This window comes from Melanerpes formicivorus, unplaced genomic scaffold, assembly GCF_026170545.1.
Source record: "Melanerpes formicivorus ecotype bairdi unplaced genomic scaffold, bMelFor1.0.p_v2 SCAF_13, whole genome shotgun sequence".
Taxonomy (NCBI): Eukaryota; Metazoa; Chordata; class Aves; order Piciformes; family Picidae; genus Melanerpes; species Melanerpes formicivorus.
In genome coordinates, this window is record NW_027142365.1 from 11,788,107 (window position 1) to 11,806,539 (window position 18,433).

General features: G+C 65.3%; 3 protein-coding genes across 4 annotated transcripts; 2 read left to right on the forward strand and 1 right to left on the reverse strand.

Moving 5' to 3' along the window:
* The first annotated feature begins 53 nt into the window (after positions 1-53).
* On the forward strand, positions 54-5,142 carry ABCB8 (ATP binding cassette subfamily B member 8). Its single transcript, XM_068146140.1, has 16 exons — positions 54-173; positions 655-943; positions 1,349-1,504; positions 1,574-1,668; positions 1,766-1,871; positions 1,955-2,116; positions 2,236-2,321; positions 2,411-2,508; positions 2,685-2,790; positions 2,929-2,962; positions 3,066-3,202; positions 3,324-3,418; positions 3,637-3,770; positions 3,983-4,130; positions 4,438-4,688; positions 4,986-5,142. Exons 1-16 carry the CDS (start codon positions 76-78, stop codon positions 5,064-5,066), a joined length of 2,076 nt encoding a protein of 691 aa, XP_068002241.1. The 5' UTR covers positions 54-75; the 3' UTR covers positions 5,067-5,142.
* An 896-nt stretch (positions 5,143-6,038) lies between these two features.
* ASIC3 (acid sensing ion channel subunit 3) lies at positions 6,039-14,211 on the forward strand. 2 transcript variants are annotated; one of them, XM_068146141.1, is made up of 11 exons: positions 6,039-6,596; positions 9,561-9,711; positions 9,792-9,919; positions 10,734-10,884; positions 10,976-11,032; positions 11,610-11,763; positions 12,525-12,616; positions 12,699-12,778; positions 12,879-12,941; positions 13,076-13,146; positions 13,786-14,211. In XM_068146141.1, the coding sequence occupies exons 1-11, from the start codon at positions 6,039-6,041 to the stop codon at positions 13,859-13,861; spliced, it is 1,581 nt and encodes a 526-aa protein (XP_068002242.1). In that variant the 3' UTR covers positions 13,862-14,211. The 2 variants fall into 2 exon arrangements, with proteins under 2 accessions (XP_068002242.1, XP_068002243.1); XM_068146142.1 differs by lacking the exon at positions 13,076-13,146.
* A 462-nt stretch (positions 14,212-14,673) lies between these two features.
* CDK5 (cyclin dependent kinase 5) lies at positions 14,674-18,292 on the reverse strand. Its single transcript, XM_068146148.1, has 12 exons — positions 18,180-18,292; positions 17,994-18,082; positions 17,824-17,891; positions 17,645-17,705; positions 17,502-17,558; positions 17,289-17,384; positions 16,747-16,821; positions 16,557-16,653; positions 15,309-15,378; positions 15,129-15,189; positions 14,949-15,029; positions 14,674-14,856 (listed from the first exon to the last, which is right to left on the reverse strand). The coding sequence occupies exons 1-12, from the start codon at positions 18,214-18,216 to the stop codon at positions 14,770-14,772; spliced, it is 879 nt and encodes a 292-aa protein (XP_068002249.1). The 5' UTR covers positions 18,217-18,292; the 3' UTR covers positions 14,674-14,769.
* Positions 18,293-18,433: the final 141 nt, after the last annotated feature.

Genomic DNA, 18,433 nt, shown 5'->3' on the forward strand with positions numbered 1-18,433 from the left:
TCCCCCGGTCCCGCCCCGGTGCCTCCCCCGGCACCTCCCCCGGTTCCGCCCCGTGTCCCCGGGGCCGGGGCCGCCATGCCGCTACAGTTGTTGCTTCTGCGGGCGGTCGGTGCTCGGTGCGGACTCCGCACGGTCCCCGCCGTGCTCCGGCCGCCCCCAGCCCCGGGGAGAAGGTACCGGCAGCCCCGGGACGGGGATGGGGGTAGGGGCCGAACTTGGGGTCCTTCAGCGGAGGGAGTCCCAGGCCCGGGGTTCCGGGGGGGTCGAGGATAGGTGCGGGGGTGCAGAGGGAACCGGAAGGGCACAGGGGGACGGGGACATCTCGGGGCAATGGGGCTAGGGGGTCCCAAACACGGATATGGGGGACCGGGGGTTGCAGGGGCTTTGGGACAGCCCAGGGCAGAGGGGCTGGGGGGTCCCAGCCTCGGGTCGCAGAAGGGGACCAAGGGGGTCTGGGCGCACATCTTAGGTGGGGGAGTCCATGAATGGGGCGGTGCTGGGAGTGTTGGAGCCGGGGGGCTAGAGTGCCTTCTGCCCTGGGACAGCCCGGATGGCACAGGGAGGGTGGCCGTGCCCAGGGTAGGTGACCATGTCCCCACCATGTCCCCGGAGCTGCCCCCCAGTTCACTGCCCCACGTTCCCCCCTCTCCCCAGTTTCAGGTATGGGGGGGGACATCCGTGGCTGGCCAGGGCCCTGCCCCCACGCCCCAGGCCCCCACCGCCAGCCCCCCGCTGCCTGCTCCTGGTGGGCCCAGCTGTGGGCTGTGTGGCACTGGGTTTGCTGGGCACAGCCGCACGCTGCCAGGAGGACACTGCCACCATCCCTACTGTGCCCCCTGAGCCTCCTGAGCCTGCACAGCCCCGGCAGGAGCCCAGCTTTGACTGGCCAAGGTTCTGGACCTTCCTGCGCCCGCAGCTGCTGGCACTCTCGGCTGCCATCGTGGTGAGCAGGCACAGGCGGGTGGCTGGAGGTACCTTGCTGTCCCTGTACCATGGAGTGGTACACACTGTCCCCATGGCATGACCCCTGCCATCATCCCTGTGCCGTGGTGGTGACCCCCATCATCCCTGAGCAGTGACATGATGCTCATTGTCCCCACGGCATGCTGTGGCACTCACCATCCCCATCACCATGGCATGACACCTCCTGCCCACATGCCACAGCAGTGACACTGCCATCCTCATGCCACAACCCTTGCCATCTCTCTGCTGTGGTGGATGTCCCCATGCTGTGGTGTGTCACCTCCTGCCCCTGTGCCATCCCTGTGCCATGTTATGATACCTGCCATCCCTGTGCCCCAATGGGTACCATCCCCATGCCATGGCATGACCCCTGCTGTCCCCGCAGCTGGCGCTGGGTGCTGCCCTGCTCAACGTTCGCATCCCGGTGCTGCTGGGCCAGCTGGTGAATGTCGTTGCCCGCTGTGCCCGTGGCCAGGTCAACGGCTACCTGCGGGACGTCCGGCGGCCAGCCCTACACCTGCTTGCCATCTACTGCCTGCAGGTGGGTACTGGCACGCTGGGGGCTTGGGGGGTCCCGGGGCTGCCCCCAGGTCTGACTCGCTGTGTTCAGGGGCTGCTGACCTTCGGGTACCTGGCACTGCTGTCGCACGTCGGGGAGCAGGTGGCTGGCAGCATGCGCAAGGAGCTCTTCGTGTCCCTGCTCCGGTAAAACCCACAGGGGTTGGCATGGCATGGGGTGGTTGGGGTGCACAGGGGGCACCCCTCCAGAGCCCCACCCTGGCTCGCTCTGCTCCTGTGGCAGGCAGGACGTGGCATTCTTCGATGCCAACCGCACGGGGCAGCTGGTGAGCCGTCTGACGTCTGACATCCAGGAGTTCAAGTCCTCCTTTAAGCTGGCAATCTCCCAGGTAAGACCCTCACCCAGCAGCACTGGCTACAGCCCTGGCACCCCTCTGGCACTCCCCCACCCACCAGTGCCTGCTGCCCCCAGGGCCTGCGCAGTGGCACGCAGACAGTTGGCTGCTTCGTCTCGCTCTACCTGCTCTCGCCCAAGCTCACCATGTTGCTGGTCCTGGCACTGCCTGCGCTGGTGGGCACCGGGGCGCTCATTGGAGCTGCCCTCCGCAGCCTCTCCCGACAGGCACAGGAGCAGGTAAGACTCCCCCTTAACCCTCACCCAGACCTGACACCCCCCCCAGGGCATTCCAGTTCTCCCCAGGGCTGGCTCGGGGAGTGTCTCACCTGTGCCCCCATCTGCGCCCATCCCTGCAGGTAGCCAAAGCCACTGGTGTGGCTGACGAGGTGCTGGGCAACGTCCGGACAGTGCGTGCCTTTGCCATGGAGGACCAGCAGGCAGGGTGAGGAGTAAAGGGCACAGCCTGGAAGGGTCTGGAAGGGGGACAGGGTCTAGGGAGGGTCCTGGCCATCACCTTGTCACTGCCCGCAGGCTGTACCGCAACGAGGTGGATAGTGCCAGCCATCTGAGCCAGCGCCTGGGGCTGGGCATCGCTGCCTTCCAGGGGCTCTCCAACCTGGCACTCAATGGTGAGTGTGGCCTTGGGGCAGCATCTGGCAGTGCTGTGGCTTAGGATTTGGTGGTGCCATGAGGCAGGGGCATGGCAGGGCTGTGGGGCGGAACCTGGTGCTACCATGGGGTAGGATTTGGCAGTGCCATGGGGCACTACCCCCACCCAGGTCACACGTCCTCCACATTCCTGCAGGCATCGTCCTGGGCACCATCTTCGTTGGTGGCTCCTTGATGGCCGGGGATGAGCTGTCTCCAGGTGACCTCATGTCCTTTCTGGTGGCCTCGCAGACAGTGCAAAGGTCAGGGCAGCCCTTAGCATCCCCCAGTGTGCTGCAGCCTGCCCAGGCACAGCCCTGAGCTTAGCCTGCCCAGGCACAGCCCTGAGCTTAGCCTGCCCAGGCACAGCCCTGAGCTTAGCCTCCCCCTTGTGCACCCAGGTCCTTGGCCAACATTTCCATCCTGCTGGGGCAGGTAAGGTGATGGGGCCCCCCGCCAGCCCCTGTGGGGCTGTGGGACAGGGATTAGGGCTCCAGGGATGTGTCTGAAGGTGCTCCCAGCACTGTCCCATACACAGGTGGTGCGAGGTCTGAGTGCTGGTGCCCGTGTCTTCGAGCTGCTGGCACTGGAGCCCAGCGTGGGGCTGCGGGGAGGGGGCACCATCCCCTACCACTCCCTACTCGGCCGCATCCGGTTCCACCGTGTCTGCTTCAGGTGAGATCCTCAGGACCCCCACCCAGACCCCACCGAGGCACTCAGCAGGCTGGGAGCTGGCACCATGCTCCTGCAGCCTCCAGGGTCCTCTCCTCAAAGCCCCCCACTCCTCTCTCCACAGCTACCCCACACGTCCTGGCTACCCTGTCCTGCAGGACTTCAGCCTTACCCTGCCCCCCTGCCACACTGTGGCCATTGTGGGGCCCTCTGGAGGAGGTACCCCAGCCCCCCTAGGACCCTTTCCAGACCTTCCCACAGTACAAGGGCAGAGGGATGATGTCACCCTCACCAGACCCTAGATGCAAGCTCTTGTGCCCCAGTCCTCTGCCCAGTGGGCAGCAGGGACTGGGAACTGACACTCCCCCCGCCTCCTTCCATGATGCCAGGGGGCACAGGAGTGGGTAGTAGGGGATGCTGATGTCACCCCTTGGCAGGGAAGTCAACAGTGGCTGCACTGCTGGAGCGGTTCTATGAGCCCACCCAGGGCACCATCACCCTGGACGGGCATGACATTGCCACCCTGGACCCTTCCTGGCTGCGCGGCCACGTCATCGGCTTCATCAGCCAGGTGGGGGCTGCCGTGGGGCAGGGGAATGCCATGTGGCTGCTGTGGGGCTGGCATAGGGCAGGAGGTACCATGGGGCTGGCATAGTGCAGGGGAATACCATGGGTCTGGCTTAGGGTGGGGGGTACCGTGGGGCGGGGGAATGCCATGTGGCGCTTGCCCTGGGCACTGCAGCAGGAGCCCACCCGGGGCTGAGTGCCTGTGTGCCGCGGCAGGAGCCGGTGCTGTTCGGCACAACCATCCTGGAGAACATTCGCTTTGGTAAGCCAGGAGCCTCTGACGACGAGGTCTATGCTGCCGCCCGGCTCGCCAACGCCGACGGCTTCATCCGCAGCTTTCCTGATGGCTACCACACCGTGGTGGGTATGTGCGAGGCTGTGTGCTGTGGTGTGGGCATGGTGGGGGTGGGAGGCAACTGGGGACCACCAAAACGTCCCTGTGGGATGGACGGATGAGCACCAGAGCCTGGCCGAGGTGGCCCAAGTGCCCTTGAGGATGACTCCTGATGGTCGTTGCTGGCACAGAGCCGTGCCAGGAGCGGCAGTGGTGGCACTGGGCACCCAGGGGATAGAGGCAGCTGGGTGCTGGTGTTTCTGGGAGTTCTGGTGTGGGAACAGGGGCTTGTCCCCAGGCTGTGGTGTCACCAGCACCTCGTGGTGGTCCTGGGCAGGCGAACGTGGCATGGCACTCTCAGGGGGGCAGAAGCAGCGCATTGCCATCGCCCGGGCGCTGCTGAAGGACCCTCCAGTGCTGATCCTGGACGAGGCCACCAGCGCCCTGGATGCCCAGTCAGAGCAGGTGGTGCAGGAGGCCCTGGACCGCGCCGCCGCCGGCCGCACCGTGCTGCTCATTGCCCACCGCCTCAGCACCATCCGCGGCGCCGACCTCATTGTGGTGCTGGCACAGGGACGGGTGGCTGAGGTGAGTAGCAATGGGGAGGGGTTGTGGGTGGTGGGGGGAGGGTTGGGCAGCTGCCTGAGTGGCACCCCCTCCACCATCCCCGTGGGTGCCACTGTCTCCATCATCCCCATGAGTGCCACCATCTCTGCCTTCCCCATGAATGGGCTCCGTCACCTCTATGGTTCCACCATGTCCACATCCCTATGGTGTCACTGTCTCTGCCATCCCCACGGCACCACCCCCCCATGGTGTCTCCATCTCCACCACACCCATGGGTGACATGGTCTCTGCCACCCCGATGGTGCCACCTCTCTGCAGGCTGGGACCCATGAGGAGCTGCTGCGCCGAGGGGGTCTCTATGCTGAGCTCATCCGGCGCCAGACCAAGGACGGGTCTTGAGCATGGCAGAGGGGGGAAGCTCTTGCTCCCAGAGTGCCCCCCTGCTGCTCCCCAATAAACCAGGGCTGGAAGGTGACTGGGGGGACTCTGCTGTGTGTTGATGCTGTGGGGAGGACACTGGGCTTGGTGAGGGAGAAGGCTGGTAGGGCTGATCCTGCCTCTCCCTGCCTGCAGCCCACAGGAGTGGCAGTGTCCTGTGTGGAAGGGGAGAATGTGTCAGCCTCCGGGGTGAGGAGTTCTATGACCTTTATGTCGCCCCCTGGGGTGCTGGGTCCTCTGCATCTTCCTCTGGCACAGGGGTGGCCACACAGGGGTGTAACCCATTCAGATGGGGACTCCTGTGTCATTCCTGGGGTAGGGGGACTCATGTCCCTGAGTTTCCCTGCCCACCCTGGCCTTCTGCTGCCTCAAGGAGGGCTCCGAGGTGGCCCCGGGTCGCAGCCGCGGGTGCCGCGGGAGGTGCGGGCAACCGAGGGGCAGCGGTAGACACTTCCCCAGAGTCCGGCCCAGCCCCTCGCTGCCCCCCTCCCCCCCCCAAATCTCCCTTCGTTCGCCGGGGGGCGGAGGCGGGTGGAGCCGCGGCGGGAGGGGCGGGGGCGGGACCGGCAGCGGCTGCGCCGCTGCACCGGCACCGGAGCTGCGACCGGGAGTGGGACCAGCACCGGGGCTGAGACCAGCACCGAGATCGGGGCTGGGACCGGGGCAGGGTCTGCGGCTACAGTCGGCACCAGGAGCGGAGCCAGGACCGGCACCAACATCGGGGCTGAGGCCGAGACTGGTGGCAGAAGGCGGGCGGCACCGGCAGTGGAGGGGGGCATTCAGTGCAACCGGTCCTGTCTTTGCCCACCCTGCCCCCGGCACCCCCGGTGCCCACCCGCAGCCCCCAGGGCGCGGCGATGGGCCGGGGGCTGTGGGGGGCGGGCTAAGGGCGGGGGGTAGCGCTCCGGAGGGGGTGGTACCGGGGGAGTCAGGATGAGGGGGGGGGGCTCGGGGGGCAGCGGGGGGGGCTCTGCCCGGTCCAGCCTGCGGGCCTTCGCCCACAGCTCCTCGCTGCATGGCATCAGCCACGTCTTTGCCTACGGGGCTGCGTCGCTGCGGCGGGGGCTCTGGGGGGGCTTTTTCCTGGGCTCGCTGGGGCTGCTGCTGCTGGTCTGCGCCGAGCGTGTCGCCTACTTTCTCACCTACCCCCACGTCACCAAGCTGGACGAAGTGGCAGCTGCCAACTTGACCTTCCCTGCCATCACCATCTGCAACCTGAACGAGTTCCGCTTCTCCAAGATCACCCGCAATGACCTGTACCACGTCGGGGAGCTGCTGGCGCTGCTCGACCACCGCTTCGAGATCAGCCGCCCGCAGCTGGCGGAGCCTCACGTCCTGGCAGCGCTGCGGGACAAGGCCAACTTCAGGAACTTCAAGGCCAAGCCCTTCAGCATGGCTGAGTTCTACAACCGCACGGGCCACGACCTGGCCGAGATGCTGCTCCAGTGCTCCTTCCGCGGTGCCGGCTGCACTGCACACAACTTCACCGTGGTGAGTGCCCGCGCCGCGGGGATGCCACCCAACGTGGGGATAACAGGCCCCAGGAGCATGAATGGGCACAAATGGCCTGGCACCAGGGATCTGCCAGGGAATGGGGTGACCGAGACCCCCCAGGAATCATGAATGGACAGGGGTGTCCTGCCACCAGTATGCTGGGACTGTGGAGCACCCATGGGTGAGCCCCTTCTCCTGTCCTACCCCTGCATCCCACCACTCACAGCACACCACAGCTACCAGCCTGGGGTGGCCCTAGCCTGCACCACAAGGGTCTCAGGCAGCTAGGAACAGTGCCCAGGCTGAAGCTGTGCTGTGCTCTGCCTGCTCGGGCACAGGATGCTGGTGGCTATAGGATGCTCACTGGTACAGCCCATAGTGCTGCTCCTCCTGCAGCAGCCCCAGATGCCACCCGGGCACCAGCAGCAGCCAGCGCTTCCCCTGGGCTGTGTTTGTACACAGGCTCCCACACCCGCAGCTCCCCCATGCAGCCAGCTCCAGCATGGGCACAAGGTTCCCTGTGCCAGAGCTGTACCCCCACAGCTCATTGGCACCTGGCCCCAGCCACCTGGCTGCGCCCACTTTGCTCATGACCCAGGGAATTGCTGGTGCCCACATGCTCCCACCACATCTGCCATGGCCCAGCAGTGTGCCGATGGGGCTGTGTGGGACTGAGCCTATACAGGCTGCTGGCATGGATAGGAAGGGCAGGAGCAATGGTATGGGCAGGGACAGGGGCAGGGGCAGGGTTGGTGGTAAGAAGTAGGACATAAGCAGGGGTGGTGGCAATGGTGGCATGGGCAGGATGGGCAAAGGCATGAGAAGGGATGGTGGCAGGGGTAGGATGGGCACATCCCTCATGCTGTGGCAGCACCAGGGAGCTGTGTGCTGTGGGAGCTGAGCAGCCTATGTCCACCACATGTGGCTCTGCTCAGTGCCCTTCTCTGCCACCACTGGCATGGGCATGATATTATCACAGCTGAGGACCTTCAGTGTGTGGCATGAATGTTCTTGGGGAGCTCAGAGAGAAATTGTCCCCTTGGCAGTTCCCTGGCCCCTGTGTCCCTTTGCCGGAGCAGATGCTGGAGCCCCTGCAGCAGATCCTGGTGGCACTTCCTGTGGGCAAGGGCTGTGATATGTGGCTGTAGGGCTGAGAGTCCCCAGGACAGGATCCTGGGACTGTGGCTGAGCCGCCGTGACCTCAGAGAGCCACTGACATATGAGGCTGGTGCCTGCTCTGGTGGTCCCCAACTCCCTTCCCACTCCAAGGGTCTTGAGGGCAGTCTGAGCTTCTTCCACTGCCCTCCATGCCCTCAGGTGCCACTGGGAGTGTCAGGATGTGCCCACATGTGCCACAGACCTGTGTGCCCATGAGCAGCCCCTCTGCTGCCTCATCTCTTGTGGGCAGCGAGAAAGTTCCACCACAGCCCTAGTACTGGCAGCCTGGCACCAGCTGCACCCACCGCGGCTTCACCAGCTAAAAATACCCAGCTAATACCAGGGCTTAGCTGCAGGTCACCATCCTCTGCCCATGGCCTGGGCACTGGGCTGGCAGTTGCTGGTGCCAGGGCAGGCTCTGTGGCTTCCATCCTCCACCTGGGCTGGGGATCTGTCCCACCCTGTCCCCAAGGTCCTTTAGGTCCCCATGGCAAATGGATGAAGCAAGTGAGACCCATGTGGGCTGGGGCTGTGCCCCCCCAGTTGCCACTCCTGGGGCTGGCATGGGTGAAGCAATATGGGGGTGCAGGGATGGGAGCTAGTGGGGAAGAGGAGGGTCCTGGGTGTGGGGACAGGGGGTCAGCAGGGAGCAGGGATAGCAGGTCCCCAGGGTACAAGGTTGGGGGGTCCTGACTCTGTGTGACCCTGAGTGTGAAGACTCAGAGTGCTGGCAGCACAGGGGCCGTGTCCCCTTCCCTGTGCCCATCCCAGTCGTCCCCCCAGTCCCGGGCCCCAGCACATCCCAATGCCGGGCAGCCGTTGCCATGGCAGCCGCCCCCCCTTCCTCCTTGGGCAGCACGTTGCCATGGTGATGGGTCCCCTCTTTGGGAGCAGCCGTTGCCATGGCAGCGCCCCCCACCCCCACCCCGCAGTGGGGCAGGACGGGAGTGGGACACATCCTGTAACCGGGGGAGGGGTTTACCCCACGGGGCAGTTATGGTCCCTCTGAGACACCCCCCCGAGTCATGGGACATTGACAGGCCTGGGGGGAGCCATGGTCTTGTTCTGTGGGGCTCTGGGGCCACTTGGGTCCCTGGCTGTAGGTGCTGGTCCCAGGGGACTCTGAGGACATCGGGGTCCCTGGATGTTGGTGCTGGGCCCCGGGAGCTTCCAGCTTCTGGTGGCCTCTGCCAGAGTGGCTAAGCCAAGCCCCGATGCCCTCCCTGTGTCCCCGCATCTCCCCGCAGCCTGCGGAAACCCAATCCCCCTGCAGAGCCGCTGCAGAGCCGGGCACCCCCAGCCGCGCGATGCTACGGGGCTGCCACTCTGAGTGCTACTGTCACCACGGCTAGGGCTGGCTCTGCCCCGGGCAGTAATCCGACCGGACTCCCGCCCCAGCTGAGCAGGCTTTGGGGCCTTGGGGATGCACAGGTTGGGGGATGGCGACGACTTGGCGGGGGGGGGGGGGTGAAGGAGGTGTGGCTGTGGGGGTGTGCAGGCTGTGGGGCAGTGGTGGGGTCGGCATACCGTGTTCCTTAAACTGGGATCCTGCCCTGGGGGGCACTGGAATCCTGCGCTGGTTTCTACGGAGCACAGAGATCCTGTGCTAGGGGCACTGGGATCCTGCACTGGGGGCACTGGGAAGATGAGGATCTGACCAATCCCTGCAGATCTTCACCTGCATAGGGAAATGCTGGGATCCTGTACTGGGAGCACTGGGATTCTGCCCTGGAATTCCTTACCGGGAGGACTGGGATCCCATACTGGGAGCACTGGGAGGGGCTGATGGCGCTGTGCCCACAGATCTTCACCCGCCTGGGCAAGTGCTACACGTTCAACGGCGGGGGCCCGGGCCGGGAGGTGCTGACCACGCTGCGGGGTGGCGCGGGCAATGGGCTGGAGCTGATGCTGAACGTACAGCAGGAGGAGTACCTGCCCGTCTGGGGGGACACGGGTGAGGACCCCCGCCCCAACCGGTCCCACTCTATCCCACCCGGCCTCGCCTGTCCCCGCCCTGATGCCCCCTCCCCGCAGATGAGACCTCGTTCGAGGCGGGGGTGAAGGTGCAGATCCACAGCCAGGACGAGCCCCCCTTCATTGACCAGCTCGGCTTTGGCGTCGCCCCCGGCTTCCAGACCTTTGTCTCCTGCCAGCAGCAGCGGGTATCCAGCCATGCCAGGGGGCACGGCCACCCCCACGTGCAAAGCCCCGCGGAGCTGTGCCACGTGGCAGGAAGCACACTGCAGGTGCAGCGGCTCTGTCACCCTGAAAGAGTGTGGGGCAGCCCCATGCCAAGATATCTTGATTCCACCGCAGGCACCAGCTCCCAGCAGTGACCCCCGCAGTGTGCCAAGCTGTGCCGTCCTGTGCCGCACAGACACTACCATACCACTCCCAGCCACTGTAACAGCTGTGCTGTGGGGCAGCCCTATGCCAGGATGTCTTGGTCCTGCTGTGGGCGCCGTCTCCTGGCAGTGCCCTGAAGCTCCTGCTGAACAGCCCGCGGCAGGGGTGGCTGCGCCCCCACAGCCAGACACCTAAAATTAGGTGCCTCGAGTGGGTGTCTCCATGTGTGCTGGCACTGGTAGCGTGGGTAGCACAGAGCATGGCGGCAGCAGGAGCATGGCACTCAGTGCCCTGTTGAACTCCCTCACCAAGCACACTTGCACCAGCCATCACACGGCCTGGCACAGCCCCACCAGCCACCTCAGAAGTGTGTGCCAACCCTCTGGCACATCTGGCTTTGGGTGCTGCCATGTGCTAGCCCTCGCCCATCCCCTTCCTGCCTGCTGCTATGCCAGGTGCTGGTGACACCATCCCTGGTGAGGAGGGGCTGGACTGGCAGTGTGGTCTCCAGTGTGCCGTGATCCCCTGGGACCGGGTGTTCCAGGTGCATTGGCGGGCTGGGCCGCAGGTTGCACAGTGGGCACAATGGGCACACGGGCAGAGGGCACTTTCCTTAGCCACGGGGGTCAGCTGGTGTACCTGCCCCCGCCATGGGGGGACTGCAAGGCCACCCCCATCGAGTCTGACTTCTTCAGCGCCTACAGCCTGACTGCCTGCCGCCTGGACTGCGAGACACGCTACCTGCAGGAGAACTGCAACTGCCGCATGGTCCACATGCCAGGTGAGGCTGGCACGGGCACAGGGGCTGATCCCCACAGTGCTGGGGGCACGGTGAGGCCCCTGTGACCCTGCCACTGCCAACCCCGTCACAGGCAACGCCAATGTCTGCACCCCGGAGCAGTACAAGGAGTGCGCGGACCCCGCGCTGGGTATGTACAGCTGGCACCGTGCCCATCATGGAGCTTGCCATGGGGTTCTTGCCATCCCTGGATACCCCCGGACTTGCCCCCAGGAGTCTTGGATGCCCTGATGTGGCACCAATGTCCTCACTGGGGAGGTGGTCACTGCTGTCCCTGTCTGCCAAGACCCCAGACATGAAGGTCTGGGCTCCCCACCATGTGTCTGTCACTGGCAAGGCTCATGGCACACTTGTGCCATGCTATTGGCATCTGCCACCATGTGCAATTGGCAGGGCTCATGGCACTCTTGTTCCATGCCACCAGCACCTGGGCTCTGTGCCAAGGCCTTGGCTCCATCCTGGGAGCAGCCCTGCATCAGAGATGGGCAGGGGTCCTGGCCACGATGACCACCAGGTCTCAGTGGTCCTGTCCACAGCGTCCCAGGTCCTGGTCATGGTGTCCTAGTGGTCCTGGCCATGGTGTTCTGGTTGTCTCAGACATGGTGTCCCAGCGGTCCCAGCTGTGGTGTCCCAGGAGTCCTGGCCACAGTGTCCCAGGTCCTGGCCACAGGGTGCCGGTGTGCCCAGTGCCACCCCCGTGCCCACAGACTTCCTGGTGCAGAAGGACAGCGAGTACTGTGCGTGCCGCACACCCTGCGCCATGGTGCGCTACGGCAAAGAGCTCTCCATGGTGAAGATCCCCAGCAAGGCCTCCGCCAGGTACCTGGCCAAGAAGTTCAACAAGACCGAGCAGTACATCGCGTGAGTGCCAACGCCAGTGCCAATGCCCATTCCAACCTCCGGCCGTGCCAGTGCATGGCCTGGCAAAGCCACACTGCTTCTCCTGGCATGGCACAGTGGGACAGTGCTGTGGCCCACAGCCACAAAATATCCCCCAGCATACAGGAGCTGGCACAGCATGGCACCAGCACACAGGAACTGGCACAGCACAGCATGGTATGACATGGCACAGCACAGTCACATGGGACCTGCTGGCATAGGTGACCCGACGTGGCACAGTGTGATGGGGTGATACAGCATGGCACAGCCACATGGTGTGCCCCAGCATGCAGGAACTGACACTGCATGGCACCAACATACATGAACTGGCATGGCACAGTGTGGTGTGATGTGGCATGGCACATCCACATGGCATCTCTCAGCATACACAAACTGGCACGGCATGGCATGGGCACAGCCTCCCATGTACAAATCTGCACCAGGACAGGGTAAACCATATGGTGTGGCACAGCACAGCATGGAATGGCATGGCACAGGATGGCATGGCAAAGCATGGCACAGCACAGCATGGGATAGCATAGCACATGTCAGAGCAGCACAGGATGGCAAGGCACAGCATTGTATGGCACAGTATGGCCTGGCACAGCACCTCCTTATGCTGCCCAGGACAGACCCCTCCACCCTATTCCCCTGCCCATGGCACAGCCTGGCACTGACCCACCCATCTGGATGGAGGTGCCATCTGACGCGGTCCCTGTGCCCCGGCTCGCCTGTGCCCACAGGGAGAACGTGCTGGTCCTGGACATATTCTTCGAGGCACTCAACTATGAGATGATTGAGCAGAAGAAGGCCTATGAGGTGGCAGGGCTGCTGGGTGAGGGGCCTGGGGGTGTCATGGGGGGTCCTTGAAGGGTCTTAGGGGCACAGCCCAGCTGTGACACCACCCTCCTGCCCAGGTGACATCGGGGGGCAAATGGGGCTCTTCATCGGTGCCAGCCTGCTCACCATCCTGGAGATCTTTGATTACCTGTACGAGGTGAGGTCCCCTGAACGCCCCCACCCCCAGTGCTGCCCCACTGCCGGCGGGGTGCCAGGCGGGGTCTCTGAGCCGACAGTGCCCCGTGTGCCCTCCCCAGGTGTTCCGGGACAAGCTCCTCAGCTTCTACAGGGAGAGGAAGAGGAACGACGGCAGCGCCCTGGTAACCGCCCCAGACCCCCTTAACCCCAGACCCCCTCCCCTGGCGCAGCCGGCGCGGGGGGGGCCCGCACCTCATCCCACCCCCATCTGCTGCCGCCGGTACCGGCTCATCCCCGTTGCTCGCCGCCACGCCAGGAGCATCCCGCGGGCACCCCCCCGGGCACCCCCCCAGGCACCCCGCCGGGGCCGCTCCCGCCGGGGCCCAGGTAGAGATCCCGGGGTGGGGGCAGCACCCCCAGATCCCAACCCCAGAGTGGCACAGGGAGCCGGGAAAGGGGCGGGTGGGAGGTTGTACTACGCCCCCGATGGACAAGGAAAAGTGCCCCCCGCCCATCCCCCAAGGGCAGGAAACACCCCCTCTCCATTCCAGGCTTTTCTCAGCATCATCCCCCCCCACCGCCAGCTCCGCTCCCATCCTCATGCATCGCTCCCCCTGCACCCCTACCCCAGGGTCCCCTCGGCCCCACATCCCTTCACTTACACCCCCCGGCCTGGCTTGGTTGGGGGATACCCCAACCTCCCCCCACACCAGGGACGGTGTGAGGTGGGGGAGACCCCGGAGCTGGGAGGGCTGCTAGGGGACTGGAGGGGAGAAAGGGGGAATCGGAGGATGATGATGGGGAAGGAGGGAGGGTGAGGGTCAGGGTATGATAAAGGGGGTCAGGGACGATGCCGGGGTGGTGAGGAGATGATGGGGGGATCGGAAGGCTCCTGGGGCAGCCCGAAGGGCACAGCAAGGTGGGCGTGGGGCGGACCCCCCAGCACGGCCAGGCGCAGGGGGCTGCAAGCCGGCCGGGGCAGGGGGAGCTCCGGTGCCCCGCCCCCGACGCCGCATGTCCCCGCAGAGCCCCCTGTCCCCCCTGCGCTGCCCGGACGGTCTCGGCCTCCCCCCGAACCTGCTACCTCGTCACCCGCCTCTAGGCACCTCCTGCTGAGGGGCCCGCGACCCCCGGCCGGGCCGGGAAGGGGCACTGGGGTGTGGGGGAGGCGCTGGTGCAGCCCCCACCCCCGCTCTGCCCCGGGGCACCCAAACTGCGGCTGTGGGGCTGGCACCGAGCCCCGAAGTGCCCCGGTCTCCCTCCCGCCAAGCAAATGCTCTGCTCTGGGGGAACCCCCGGAGGCGTGGCGGGAGGTGGGGCGCTGGGGGTGGCAGGACCCCCCCCGGCTCTGTTCCGTGTCCCTGCATGTGCTGCTTGTGCCCAAGACACCCCCAAGCTGCGCTCCGTGTGTGTCTGTGTCCCACCCAGCCCCCTCCCCCATTAAAAGTCTGCCCCGGGCCGCGGGCTCCTGTGCTGCTGGGGCGTCCTGGGCTTCCCCAGGAAGGAGGAGGTCGGCGATGCGGGGTGGGAAGCGCTTTATGGAGGTAACAAACAGGGACTCACGTACAGCAGAGTGGTACAAAAGGGGGTGCCCCCTCCCCAGGGAACTGGCACCCAGGACCCCCCCGTGGAAGGGGTCAGGGGGAAGTGGGGAGAGGGAATGGGTCCCACTGAAGGAGGAGTCTCATCCACCCCAGGTCTGGTCCCAGAGGATCCTGCCCCTCCACCAGCACTGTGGCCCCAGGCTGAGGGCTTGGGGGGGTCCTGGCACTGCCCCCAGCAGCCCCATAGGTCTGAGGGAGTCAAATGGGGTCACACCAGCACCCCATAGCCAGGGTGGCAATGGGTTAAAAACCTAATAAATAGGGGGGCAGGGGCTGGCTGCAGATTTGGGATGCTGGCACCTCACCTACCCCCAGGCCCCATGCTGCCATGGCAGGGCTGTGTCCCCCCATGCTGCCAGGAGTGTGCCAGGAGCTGCCCTGGGGGGTGCCCAGTGCTGGGGCGTGCCTATGGTGGGCAGAAGTCCGTGAAGTAGGGGTGCTGCAGGGCCTCCTCTGCAGAGATCCGCTGCACCGGGTTGCACTTCAGCAGGTTCTGGGGGAGCAGGGGAAGCTGGGAGTGACACACAGCCCCCAGCCACCCCCCAGCCCCCCAGAAAGGGCTCCCAGGACAGGGGCAGCACTCACCTGCAGCAGGTCCCGGCCGGTGGCATTCAGCTTGGGCACCACGTTGACCAGGGAGGTGGTGGCTGGGTACATGGGGTAGGGCTGGGGACAGAGGGGTCAGCCCTGGCCACCACACCCCCAAACCCACCCCAGACAGTCCCAAACCTATCCTGGACCTGCCCAGCTTGCCCCCCACCTCACCTTGTAGTCCGGCAGCTTGGCCATGGCTGGCCACTGCTCCTCTGTGGGGGTTCCCAGCAGCGTAGGGACAGCAGTGGTCAAGGGCCACCCCTGCAGATAGCACCCAGCCACCCACTGCCACCCACATGACACCCACCAGCAGCGCAGGGCAGCCCCCCAGACCCAGCACCCAAAGGATATCGGAAGATCCTCTTGAGCTGGTCGTCCACATCGTTTCCCGGGAACAGCGGCCGGCCCGCGTTGGCCAGCTCTGGGGGGCACAGCAGGTGGGACAGAGGCCATGGGGCCGTGGTGCCCACAGTCCTCCCTGTGCCCACAGCCCCCCCCAGCCACTGCAGGATCCCCCAATCCCAGCATAGTGGGGTTGAAAGAGATGGTTGGAGATCATCCAGTCCAAGCCCCCTGCTCCATCAGGGGCACCCACAGCAGCTTGCCCAGGATCACAATGGCCAGGGGGTTTGGAATTTCTCCAGAGGAGACTCCACAACCTCTCTGGGCAGCCTGCTCCAGGGCTCCAGCACCCTCACACCAAACAAGTTTCTCCTCATCTTCAGATGGAACCTCCTGCATTCCACTTTGTGCCCCTTGTCCAGTCCCTGGGCACCACTGACAACAGTCTGGCCCCATCCTCTTGCCCCCCACCCTTTATCTCTTGCTGAGCATTGAGCAGATCCCCTCTCAGGCTGCTCTTCTCCAGACTCAGCATCCCCAGGGATCTCAGCCCTTCCTCCTCACAGAGATGCTCCAGGCCCCTCAGCAGCTTCCCAGCCTCTCCTGGCCTCTCTCCAGTAGTTCCCTGTCTCTCTTGAACTGGGGAGCCCAGAACTGGATCCAGGATTCCAGATGTGGCATCACTAGGGCAGAAGAGATGGGGAGGAGAACTTCCCTTGACCTGCTGGCCACATTCTTCTTCACTCCAGGAGACCATTGGCCTTCATGGCCATGAAGGCACATTGCTGGCTCATGGGCAACTTGTTGTCCACCAGCATTCCCAGGTCCTTCTACACGGAGGTGCTTCCCAGCAGGTCACCCCCTTAAGCTGTAGTAGTGCAAGAGGTTCTTCCTCCCAGGGGCAGGACCCTACACTTGCCCTGGTTGAACTTCATGAGTTTCCTCTCTTCCAACTCTCCAGCCTGGCCAGGTCTCTGAGGTAAGGGTGTAGGTGAGGGAAGACTCCAGGTCCCTCCAAATGGCAGCACAACCTTCTGCTGTGACAGCCACTGCCCCCAGTTTGGATCACGAGGGTCCACTCTGCCCCTTCATCCAGGTCATTGGTGAAGATGTTGAAGAAAACTGAACCCAGTCCTGACCCGTGGGGAGCACCACGAGCTCCAGGCCTCCAACCAGACCCAGCAGCCCTGACCACAAGCCTCTGAGCTCTAGCCTTCACCCAGCTCTTTCCATCCCACACCTCCCATGCTTTCCTACCTGCGAAGATGCACCCAGCTGACCACATGTCGATGGAGGTGGAGTAGAGCTTGGCACCAAAGAGCACGTCTGGGGGCCGGTACCACAGTGTCACTACCTGTGAAGGGTACCAGAAGGGACCCACTCAGATGACGGGGGCCATGCCAGGCAGAGGCCCTGGTCAGGAGTCAGGGCAGCTGCCCCTGCTCACCTCGGCCGAGTAGCAGCGCACAGGGATGCCGAAGGCGCGGGCGAGGCCAAAGTCGGCCAGCTTGAGCTCCCCGTTCTGCAGGGAAAGTGGCAGCATCACTGGCACAGCACAGGCCATGTGGCAGGGGGCACAGCAGTGGACACCATGTCCTGCTGCCCAGCCTACACCACGGGGCTATCAGCCACCATCCCTTGGGCCCATTGACCAGGAAGGTGACAGGGAGACTGAGCCACAGCTGGGGATACCTGTGATACCCCACCTGTGACCCTTCTGCCACCTCACTCCTGCTGTGACCCTCTCCATGGCCCTTTGCATTGTCACTCATTCACTGGTGTCACCTACTGCATGTCCCCCACCTCATGTCACCCCAATCATGATGTCACCCCTTCCATATCCCCTAATCCCATCATCCAGTCCCAGACGTGACCTGTTGCCCAGTGCCACCCCTGCAGTGTCCCCTCGCACAGTGACATGGCCCTGGCTGTGCCCCACTGCCCGGTACCACCCCAGCAGTGTCCCCTGCCACAGTGCCCGTGCCTCACCCGGTTGATGAGCAGGTTCTGGGGCTTGAGGTCGCGGTGCAGGACGTTGCGGCTGTGGCAGAAGGCCAGGCCCTTCAGCAGCTGGTACATGAAGGACTGTGGGGGGAGCGGGCACAGGTGGCACTGTCAGCCCCCTGGTGCCGCGGGGTACCTCCACAGTCGGGACAGGCCAGGCACCATGGACCCCGGAGCTGCCGCAGCCCCGAAACGCACCTTGACAATCTCGGGGTCCAGGTCCCCGTTGCAGCTGTCAAAGTACTTCTTCAGGTCCTGGGGGGGAGGAGCAGGGCCGGGTCAGGGAGCGGCGGCAGTGAATACGGCCCCGGTGCTGGCACTGCCCCAGGGCTAGCACTCACCTGGTCGCAGAACTCGAAAACCAGCGTCAGCTTCTTGTCGCTGTGCAGGACGTCGTGGAGCCTGCGAAGAGAAGGGGCATCCTGAAGAGGCGGTCCCCAAGGTGGCGGATGGGGCTCCCTGCGGCACCGGGGACACCCCGGGGAGGGAGCAGCCTCGAGCAGCCCCCCGCCAGCCTTGCCTGACGATGTTCTTGTGTTTCAGCTCCTTCAGAAGGCAGATCTCCCGCAGCGCCGAGCTGGGCACGCCCTGCAACAGACGGGCACGCTCGGGGGCACCGACACCGGCACCGGCACCGGCCCCCAGCCCCGAACCCAGCCCGGTCCCGGTCCCGGCCCCGCCTCCCCTCACCTCATCATCATCGTCCAGCCGCACCCGCTTCAGTGCCACGATCTCGTGCGTCTCCCGGTTCTTGGCCTTGAACACGGTCCCGTAGGTGCCTGCGGGCAGCCGGGTCACCGCCGCACCGTGCACCGGCACCGCCCCCGCCCTCGGTGCCCCCCGCCCGGTCCCGGCCTGGCCCGGCCTCCCCCGCACCTTCCCCGATCTTCTCCAGCTTCTCGTATTTCTGCATCGCGCCGCGGTCCGCTCCGGCCCCAGCCCCGGTACCGGCCCCGGCCCCGCTGCCGCCGCCACACTTCCCGGCAGACCCCGCGCAGCGTGGCCCCGCCCCCGCCCCACCTCCCAGAGGGCCCCACGAAGCGCGGCCCCGCCCCTCTGCCACGCCTCCCGGCAGCCCCCGCGCGGCCTCTCCCTGTCACACCCCCGACGCTGATCACGCCCCCGGCGAC